Raw genomic sequence first — 11,400 nt, 5'->3', positions numbered from 1 at the left:
CATGCGGAGGACAGCTGTGAGATGAGAGGGGATAGGTAAGTCCATGGAGGTTCTTAAGTGTGCAAAAGCAGATGATCAAATTGAAACTATAGAAACACCACACTTCAGATATGACCCTGAGAGCTTGTGTAGCACAGCAGTGAATACATATTACATAGAGCAGAACATTAAGCTGTCAATGAAGTGGGAACTCTTCTCTTGGTTTATTTAAGCTCCGTGTTGCAGAGCCTACAGTACACACACTTTGGATTTCTAAAGATTCATTTACATCTGAATCCACGTGAAGACCTGTCCAAAATAAGAGAACGTGTCCATAGTTCGAGCTTTGGAAGATGCTTTATATATAAGTTATATTTGGAGATGTTTCGCGGCCACAGGACAAAGGGGTATTGGAGACAATTGTATGGTGCAGGCGAGTATGACGACAGTCATTGAGAGGAGACAGCCATAGAAGAGAGAAACACAAATCCTTCATGAAGAACGTTCACAGGGAAAGTAAACGAAACGTGTAAACAGCCAGGGGAAGAAAATGACGATCTAACAGGGGCAGCAGTGGAGAAGGAGCAATCTCCCATTGCACAGTGCTTGACTGGGAGTTTCGACGTGAGGACACTGATTGCTAGGGCAGAAGGCACGTATAGTAATAGGTTTTTACCCTTTTAGCTGGCACAAAAACTGACACCTTTATACAAGGGATCATGTTTGCAATAACCACAAGCAGTCAAAAATGCAAACAAAAAAGAGACAACTCTGATAATAATATGCACTGCCCTTGAATTTGATTGGTCCACACCCGAGACGGCTTTTCTTAGAGCCTAGCCTCCACTGGTGTTGGACCAGATGACGCCAAAAGGCATACAGCTGTACAGATGATGATGATGCTCTTGGTATCTTTGCAATCTGCATTATGAGGTAGATTTAATCATTAATTTTATTCAAATCTTTCTACAGGCGTCATATATAATTTCCATTTGGTCCAACACCAGTGGAGACTAGGCTCTAAGAAAAGCCGTCTCGGGTGTGGACCAATCCAATTCAAGGACAGTGCATATCATTATCAGAGTTGTCTCTTTTTGTTTGCATTTTTGACTGCTTGTGTTGTGGTTATTGCAAACATGATCCCTTGTATAAAGGTGTCAGTTTTTGTGCCAGCTAAAAGGGTAAAAACCTATTAGTACATCTTGTTACTGGAAAAAGAGGTCTCATAATGTACAGACGGCACGTAGCTGGCAGCGGAGACGGCATGGGAGATGACCGACGGAGTGCACTGAGGGATCCGTAAGATGGACAAGCATGACAGAATCGCACTGCCACGAAATAGGCAGTTATTGAGACCCGGGGGGGGGGGGGGTCTTACTTAAGAGCTAATTTAGATTCCACATCAAACTGTTTCAATTGAGAACTGAATGTACCAAAGGGATCAAATCAGCTGACAAGTTCAGACTCATGCCATGCTAATGAGAACAGCTGACATCATTGGAATTTAAGTGCACTCTATTAAAGTGCCAGTCTAAACGAAGACATGTTGTCATGGTGTCATGGTGTAAATGTTTGCACGGTGTTTAGGGGGCAGCAATATTGGTACATTAGCGGGGGGCCCAAGTCATTTAGGTATTGGGTTCAAATCCTAGTTAGGGTAACATGCCCACAGTCTTGATCATGAATTTCCATCATCATCTATCTAGGGATGGTAAAATGGGTACCACCTAGTGAGGGTGATGGGAAGTCAAAAGTGGAACGCTTAAAGATTACTAGACAAACGTGGACTTCCCATCACGGGTTCAGGTTCAGCAACGGAGATTTGGTGCAATCCAGTGCTCAATTGAGCATGCCATCTCCAGTATAAGTAAACATTCCGATTCTGATCTTGATAACACGCTCTATTTAAGGCATGTTTAACTTGAACAATGTTTAAAAGCTAACAGTGCCCTGTCGTTGGATCTTTATTTTCTTCTTCAAAATAATATACGGCCAGACGGCACGGTGGAAATACCTCACAATACCTTTCAATAATATCTTAGCGGTATGTTTTTTTACAGAATCAATAAAGCTTGCAACACGTGAGAGTAGCATTTAATGCATATATCACTGCATTATAAAGGGCATGTGTACGGATTAAAAAAGAACCAACACACGAATATTCACTATTACAACTAAAACCAGACAACAGTATTACGTATTAATGCAGGTTTCAAGTAGGCTACACATTTAGAACAACAATTTAGCCTGTAACGTTTCCAAAAGTCTTAAGAATATGCGGCAGCGTTTCACTTAAACCGTTAATAAAGGCCAAGTAGGTTTTAAACCACGTTTCTTGGCGAAGCAATAACTCAGAATAGACAACAGCTGGTGGAAACGAGCACTGGCGGTTTTGTGTGCGGGTACAGAAAATTAACACAAAATTGCAAAAAACCGGTCAACATTTCCTTGTGTCCAATAGCATCCGATGAGAAATAATTTATCAACGAAAAAAGGTCAGCGCTTTAAAATATGGTTAAAGTAATGGCGCATCAATAATTCAGGCTCGCTTCGCCCTGTTCTGTTACAGCCGTTTGTATTGTGAGAGCGAAATTGACACCAATTTGTGGAAGGTTAAACGGCAAGAGGACAAACTATGCATCTTGCTGGCACGTATCACACACACACAGAGAACGTGACAGTCAAATGATAAACTAGAGAATAAAACATAAGCGCTTGATTCTCAGGGCTAAACCCATAATGTTCAAAACTTCAAACGTAATCGGTCTAGTTTCATTTAAGATTGTTCAGGAAAAGTTTATCCTTATTAAAATTCAGCTCTCACCCCCCCGCGCTGGCAACCCACCACATTCAAACTCCAACCAAGATGTGAAATTATAACCTTGTTGCGAGTCAAGCATTCGAATCGCAGCACTGCCCGGCGGGGAAAAAATGGACTGTGCAGATGCATTTACAACCATTTTGAGAACCCACGCCAAACGGGTCACGGAGGTTATTTGACCCACACCTCACCATGATAGTGGGTGTGGGGTGGAAGGCAGAAAGCACACATGTAAGAGCATGTACGTACGGTACAACTTTGGAAATTGCTGAACTGCCTTCGACTGCCCACCACGCAGCTCCGCAGCAAGAATATGAATTGAACGTTAAATTATGACGTATTCTGTATTTATAAGATGTACTGGGGGAAATTTATACGCACCCTAAATGTGTTCGGTACCAATAAACATGACCACCAACCAGATTATGAGATGGGACCCCCAACATTTGCTTTTAAATACAGGGAAACGAGTGTGTCTTATAATTCACAGAATACGGTAGAGAAAAAAAATGCTTCCCGACATTCAAATACTACAAGACTGAAATGCCACTGGCCACAATGCATCTCAGTTGGCATCATAGTATCAGAGCTGTGAACCATTAATCGAGGTTCAAAAATTGCTTCTTAGCTCAATGGGTCTTAGCCGAGACGAACTGATCTCGTGAATGACGACTCATGACCAGGCTGTGGCCTCAACTAATTGTCCTGCCCGAGCCAGTCGCATTGTGTCTGCCCATGTTCAATTGGATGAGCCCCACCAGGTGAGGCAACACACTCATTTGTGTTAAATCAGGAGTGATTGCGCTGGAGAGGAAGTGGCTAACACTATAAGAACGTGGATTTTTTTTTTCAGCGAAAGCTCGAAAGCCATTGAATAAGAGCATCGTCAACACTTATTTTAGTATACGGACATGACAAGATGCTGACAAACACATTCACATCATATCCCGGTTACCTTTGCAATGGTTCCTGAGTGGGTGAAACTAAGTTGGTGATGATGCAACGCCACATGCCCTTAAGATTCGGTGTACGTTGCAGTTAGTTTTGCGTCAGCTGGTTTGACTTCACAAAAAATGTCACCGTGACATCCTATTGAAAAAAAAAATAATTGGAAATTAAGAAGAGTTTAACTCGGGTCACCTGATCGAACAAGTACAAACTTCAATTGACCTGTGCCTTGTGCTTAGCAATTTCATTAATCAGAATCGGCAGCAATAACGCGCTAGACCGGCCCATATCCTTTTATCACATTCGAGCAGCCGTCTCGTAAAGCCACATACATGGCAACGTGTTGGCACGACTGACAGCAAGTAATTCAATCTGGCCAAATTACAAGTAGCACTTCCACGTCAAGTTTCTTACAATGCTCACCCCATATGCTGATCGCGGCCTCATTTTTTTGTTGCAATAATAAAATAAACGACAATGTGCATAAACCTCAGGGTTCTGAAGGTGTTATGACCCAATGACTTCCGTTTATTTTAACATATCGCTGTACATACGACCACCTAATATACCAGTAGCCAGTCACGCAAACCTGTAGCAGCATGCCAAACTGTTTAATTAATCGTAGATTTCTGTTCCTGAGTTGAAGTTTACCTAGTAGGATGTGGTTCTTTAAACAAACTTTGGTTGGGTGGCTCAAAATACTCTGCTTGTCTCATTACTTAACCAGATCTTCCTGGTCTTGCAAACTGAGCTTCTAAATATTTTACCGATTTCAGAGTGATGGCTTCAAATTCACTAATAATCGAGCTGAAAGCTATCATATATGTATAATTTGATATAGACCAGTGTCTATAAAGGTACCATCCATGGTGAATAATTATAATCAGCCGGCATTTTAAGGTAAGTCTATACAGCTATGCACAGATGTATGAAGAATGTATCACATGGGTTTCATCCCTCTAAACCTGTATGGCCGCCATGGCATTGGTTAAGTCATGGCGGGCATGCATCGGAGTCCCAGGTATGTGGCAACATCTCAAATACATTTTAACTGTTCTTGTTATGTGCTCAACACGTGTCAATTAGACTGCCTAAAAGGGAATAGGTGACACTCTAAGGCAATGGCCCTAATTCTGACAATGGACACCTTTATGGACTCCCTGGTAGCCACAAATGTGTAAAAACTAGGATTTTAAAAATGGTGGCTGAGCACAGGCCAAATGAGCAAGTGGCCAGCAACAAACAGCACTCTTGAAGGCGTAAAATGTGCTTGGTACTAATTTTCATGTGTGACCCTGACAGCCAGTGAGGGAAATTCCCCATTCCCATGGTGGCAGGTGCCAGTCTCGTCCTAGGTTAGCCATCATTACATTTCCACAAATGTTGTACTCATGTTATCTATTCTAAAGAGATACTTGGCCCGAGTTGATCCCAACCAGGATTTGAAATAATGAATTTCAGATTGAGCCAAGGCACCTAACGACCACGCCACCCTGCCAGTTTTGAGTCAATGAGTAATAGTGCAGTTTATGTGTTCAAGTGCTGTTGGCATAGCTAACTGGTGCCCCTCCATAGTTCTGGGAATTAAGGTTACAGCAACATTTCCCAAACACTATCTCTCAAACACGCCACCGTTTTTTTTTTACAAGAATTTAGCTTTACATGTGGACCCATCTTCTTTACTCGGCATGACGGAGACACGGGAAGTGAGGGAGCTAGAGAAACATGAGAGAGCTCAGGAGACACACATGGATGCGCGATGATGATAGGAAACGAACATGACATGATAGGGTAAGCAACTTGGAAGTTCATAAGAGAATGTGGCAAAAGTGTTGTAGGCATAATTAGCTCTATTGCCCATTCTCTTCGTCTTCCCTCCCCTCGCCCATCCACTCCTTGCCATCCCTCCCCTACCCTATGGTGATTCCTAAGAACCCTCTATCGTAGTCACTCATTCTTCAACCCTTGCACTCCCCTGCCACCTAAATCATTCTACTCTGTCAAACTATGTTAAGCGCCGTCAGTGAAAGCCCTCTACGGATATAACATTAATTTAGCTAAAATGTGGTAGTACCAATTTCCTACAAGGCCATTCTAAGTAATTTATGTGATAATTCCAAAATGAGTTGTAATATCATCAACTTGTTTTGGTCTCATGAACAGAGATCAGTGAAGTAAACATGTTGCCCACCCCAAGTGGTACCCATTTCTCTTATGGCCCACCGTGGTCAAACAGGCAGAGGAGGTTTTCATGGACCGGTGACGTATGCAGGACGGTGGGCAGGTTACCGAGACAGGAATTGGCTTGGCACGGAGAAGTCGGTAGCCAAGATTTTTAAAAAACCTAAAAGGTGGTGCTGATGGTGACTGTAAAAGCAGACATTGGATGTCCCGCACCTCCGATTAGCAAGGTTGGCTACGTATGGTGCGAAAGAAATCTAGATTGGTGCGAAAGAAGTTCAACATGCATACATACATGTGTAGACTGTGTAACAAACGCAAGATCCAGGATAAGGAAGTGATGCCAAGGTGATGGCAAGATGCGGTGGCATGACAGTACTTTACCATGATGACCTCTTTGAAATTTACAGCTGGCCCCCATTGCTGTTACAACAAACTAAAATCACAGGACAAGCAACCTGCTCCTTGGGGCAATACCCATACATTTCCCTGGTTCTTTGACCGTGACAACACGTTTAGGGTGAGAAATGTTCAAGTGAACAATTACAGGGATAGCAAGAGTCCTGCAATACATTTCGGTATGGCAGGCGTGGGTGGCTGATAAATAACAGCAGTAAGCCCAAGGCTGCACTTGCCTTCTCTTGAATGGGAAAAATGCCACTGTGTTTGCTACATTGTCAACTTCTCGAAGACGGCATACTTGGTTTGGATATAGCTCAGTAGGCTTGGAGAAATGTTCCCAATTGTGAGAAGGTATAATATAAAAACTACTGGGTATTATATTAGAGACCTCGGCCGTGTATATCACCCTAACGTGAGTTTCAAGCATGGCTAATGAAGAAGAAAAAAAAGTACACTTTGTTGGGATAAAATTAGTTTTAACTGTACACGCATTTTTTACTCATTGTGGTGTCACAAGGATGCAATAATACCATGAAGATAAAACAAGTGCATGTCTGATTGGACACGAGGTAAATCCTGACATGTTTACGAATGACATTCTTCTATCAATGCAATATCAAACAGCGCAGTAAGCTATGCGTGCATATAGATGCACCCACGATGAAAATTCCTAAGCCAGCTGGAGTCCGCTCACCTCCATTAAACACAAAGCGATAACCGAAACACCATGGTTACGTCACGACATACAATGGATTGTGGGAGCCATTTAAGATTTTGTACATCGTGCATGGACATGTCTCCAAAGTGCTGATGTTGACACACCATATTAAATAAAATTAAAAAAAGGTTGAAGTGTCTAACGCCTCCTCTATACGCGCAATTGAGAGGTTATAATCTCTGTTGGCGGCTGTGAACCAGTGGTTAAACGCTCCACATTCTTACAGCAGCGGCCAGCCTCTTCAGGATGACCGCTGTTGGCTTTCGACCAAGTGGCACTCGTCATGTTAATTTACATTACAATGGCAAACTGCCCTCTCGCCAGAGGCGAAATGTCAAATGTAATTTTTGCCGAAGTTGATTACATCCTCCCATTAAACATGAATGGATATTCTGACGATATTTAATCAACACAAAGTAAATGTATTTCTTAGGTTTATCTTTAAATTGTTATCTGGCTAAGTGCCACCAGAGTTACAGCACTCGAATGACATTTTGTATGGCTGCGAGTTTAAATCCCATTTAGGAACTGATGCAGCCTATCATCCCCCTGGGGTCTATACATTGAGTGCCTTACACTGGCTCAGGGCCTGCCGACAATGATGGGCTCCACTCCTATTGCTCAATGGAGGCCAAGTTTTGAAAACTAATATCTCAGCACAGGGCTCAGCGCGCACTCGTGATAACCTAGTTTATAAGAGTTGCGCATTTATAAACGTATTTACTCGGTGCCTCTGCCTTGGGCAAAGCATCGCGCATTTTCAAAAGCCACCGTCCGAAATTCCAACGCCAACGGTGTAAATCGCTAGTAGAAGGACGTGTCTGAGGAGAAGGCCCCGGCGAGGGTGAACTGATCTTTGGAGAGCACGCAGAACATCCTGTGGGGCAGCGCGCGCGAGTACGGCGCAGGCCGCGGCACGGTGCAGCGCAGGATGAACTCGCGGCCCCGCGGGGCGGGGAATCCGTTGCCCTGCCCGCCCTGAGCGGAGCCCCCAGCCAGGCCCGCGGTGCTGGCAGGAGCCGCCCCACGTCGCTCTTCCGAGCCGCCCGCTGTCCCTGCGGCCAGTGAGCGGTCTTCGTCGACTGGCGTCAAGGAGGTCACCTGTGGGAAAGGAGAGGCCGGCAGAGTTCATTTGAGAATTCGAGAGGAAAATGTATGGGGGTGTATTGGCGGCACGGAAGCGTCAGCAACAAAACGGGATTTGGTCGTCGACAGTCGAGGACTGTTGCCAGACGTTCGCAAAGCCAGCGGCCTCTCCGTAATGGAGCTGAATGAGAAAGACAGATAGTTTGGTGGCGGTGACAAACGAGCACCACCACCACAAGCACCACCGCCACAAGCACCACTTTTTTAGTAAGTCAAAATCATTTGTAATATGGAGACTACCTCTTGAAACGTAAATATTTAATTTCTAACTGATCACTGTTTCAGGGCTGCCTAGGGAGACTAGCACCACCTACGTTCATTAGAACAGTAAGGAGACACTTTGATAATAGGAAATATAGATTATCAGGCTAACACTTTCAACAATTACCCTTTGCCAGAGTACTAACAGGTTAGCCAGATTGACCGTCACGGTCAGATACCACACTTTATAATGTGGAGCCTTGAAAACAATGGGACATTGTAATATATTAACTCTCCAACTACAAGTCAGTAAACTTCATTGGCCTCTCTGCTCTGAACGAGAGCCATTGCCTGAAATGTTCGCCTCCTATACATTTTATGTTATGAAGCAATATTCATGCCAACCTTTACTTTTTTCAGTTTGAGCATCAACATTTCAAATCCTTTCGTTTTGCTTTTCCAATTTCGGAATTCCATCAGCAATTCTATACCACTTATGTTTTTTTTTTCCGACAATTATATTCTCATTGTGCTATCGACAAATTTCAATTCAGAACTTGAGGAAGCAGTGCCCTATCTAGAGAGAGAACAGTTCTGAAATGACATCACAGAACTACTTCTCAAGTTGCTTCAACAGGCCTCTTTAGACGGATTAGGGGCACACCTTTTAAATACCCTGCAAAGGGCATTCGTCAACAGTTAGAGCGTGCTGAATTAAAGCGTCAAACCAAATGTCATCTTTTTTTTTGTAGGCAATGGTGACCAGACGAAGACCATTATAACTAACCAATATGTGAATATCAAGTTTTTTTTTTTAATGTCTGAAACCCCAGATTGACACCCAGGGCCTCAATTGGTGCCAGCTTTGTGCGCGGACAAGGTATTAGCCTCCTGAGCTACTCGGCCGTGTTTCAGGAATGGTGAATTCTTAAAATTAGCTCAAGGTCTCCAACAGACATCAGCACTACCCCAGTGGTTAATTTAGAACAGAGATGCTTCCTTTTTTTTGCTTTATATTTAGTTTACAACCAAAACGTCTGGAATGCACCCACTATGAAAAAATCTTAGAACCTAAGCAGGGTTGAGCTTATTAGACGCTCTCCATGTTGAGCTTGGATAGCAGTAGTATGTACTGAACATGAGATGCAATATATACACATATATCTGCGCAAAAACCTAAACGGAACAAAGTAACCAACATTGGGTTGCGAGACGAGAATCGCAGCTAAGTGTATGCTTACATAGCAGCTTTAAAGACTGGCAGCTCTTAAAAGCCAAAAGGGACATATGTTGTGCATAAACAAAATCCGTGAATAATGTATGAACTGCGAAAACTTGCATGGCTTTCACTGAACTCCTGTGGGAGGTATGCCCAGAGAATTTCAGTCGAAGAGGAATCTGCATCATTCAGAGCACTGCGTTCCAACATCTGCCTTAAATAGGAAATATTTGCAGCAGTGACATTCCAGTTCGGTGGGTGCTGTGGTCGTAGCTATATTCCAGTCGGGGGGTCGACTCCGAGCATCAGTTCCCTCGAGTACATTCAATGAGTACCATTTTGTGAAAAAGCAACCTGTGGTTGTCCTCTGGATAAACTGGCCCCGCCATAGAAACGTGGACTTTCCACCATTGGTTCAGCATCGCCAATGGAGATGAGCACCGCCACATTGCTCATTTACGCAGGGAACCACTTTTAATTGAAAATGTTGAAGCGTGCGAGATGTGGCTGCTGATGTTCATGCAATTTGAAAAGTACAAATCATCTACTCATTCATCAGTCAGCGCAAACAATAATTTGTCCGTCGACACACAAGGGAGTAAGAATTAGCTTCAACAAATAACTTGTATTTTTTACACCATCACATTTCAATAAAGGGAATTGTTTTACGTTAGCGGTGGTGGGGAAATATTATTCTAAAAATACGTTTAAGTTTATAGATGAGTGTAAAAAACAATACCGTTAGATGTGCTGTACGCAAGTACAAAATGTGCAGGATGGCAAGCTTCACCCTAGCAGCAGATTGGAAAAAGGCTTCCTTAATGTCAGAGAACACATGCTCTTCGTAACGGTTTGTTGCCATTATTTGCAATAAAGGAAATTGAATGCGGACAGTTCAGCAAACACTCGGAATTGAGTTCTGTCAACAACAGAGGCTCCATTTGGCCAAGTCAATCTCAAAGCGGATGGGCAATGTCCTAGATTTAATGAGATTAATGCACTGCAACGCCTTGAGAGGACACCTATTCATCGACTGCATGTCGACCGCTGAATTTCAGCAAGTTTGTTCAGAAGAGAATTCTCAGTACTCCGCAGCACAGCGAGCCGAGTCGATAGTCAAAGTGTTTCCTGGCACAAGCGAGCATGGGACAGTACCGCACAGGTTTTGGCCGGTTGTGTTGCATAGGTCTCAGATGTGTTTTCTGTGTATAGCGCATATTGTTTGGCATGATGTCCCATGTTTCACTCCACGCGCTGGAAGCTTCTTCAAGGGTAGTGCTCGTGTCAATTTATGGCCTAAAGGCAGAGCTTTAAATTACATGTTCCCCATAAGGCAGGACCTCATTTTATTTATCCCAAGGGTATGAAGAGGTGACCAAAATATGAACTCAGAAATTTATGCGGATGAGCAACGTGCTCAAAATGGTTAGCAGGGGCAAGAGGACAAATTAATTGCTCTCTGATAATGTTAATTTATGGGTAGTTTTCAAATGTATACAATAACAAAAGCAGAGTAGGACCTTACTTAATGTTGATACATGGTAAAAGGTGAATTGCCCGTTCATTTAATGATTCTTTAAAGTCTGTTTTCATGCTGAAAGAGCATCAGTACATGCTCAAGTGAAATAAATATAGACTTCAATGCATAATAGAAACACCCATAACCACAAAAAGCAGTTTTGTGGCAGTAGGATGGCATGGCTACACTGAACTGATCTTTAATAAAAGTGACAATCGCTATGTAGCGTGGCAGCATTAGACTGCAGGGATGTAACACAGTAAAAC

General features: G+C 43.1%; 1 protein-coding gene across 2 annotated transcripts in view; it reads right to left on the bottom strand.

Moving 5' to 3' along the window:
- Positions 1-2,057: 2,057 nt before the first annotated feature.
- RAB3GAP1 (RAB3 GTPase activating protein catalytic subunit 1) overlaps positions 2,058-11,400 on the bottom strand; it is a 50,710-nt gene continuing 41,367 nt past the window's right edge. For both annotated transcript variants that reach the window (XM_076068137.1, XM_076068136.1), the window contains one exon: positions 2,058-8,150. In XM_076068137.1, the coding sequence (XP_075924252.1) occupies positions 7,854-8,150 (297 nt within the window). In that variant the 3' untranslated portion in view covers positions 2,058-7,853. The remainder of the gene's footprint in view (positions 8,151-11,400) is intronic.

The sequence above is a fragment of the Petromyzon marinus genome, chromosome 19 (genome assembly GCF_048934315.1).
Source record: "Petromyzon marinus isolate PM22_M1 ecotype Great Lakes invasive population chromosome 19, UKy_Petmar_22M1.pri1.0, whole genome shotgun sequence".
Taxonomy (NCBI): Eukaryota; Metazoa; Chordata; class Hyperoartia; order Petromyzontiformes; family Petromyzontidae; genus Petromyzon; species Petromyzon marinus.
This window is presented reverse-complemented; position numbering and strand designations above follow the sequence as displayed.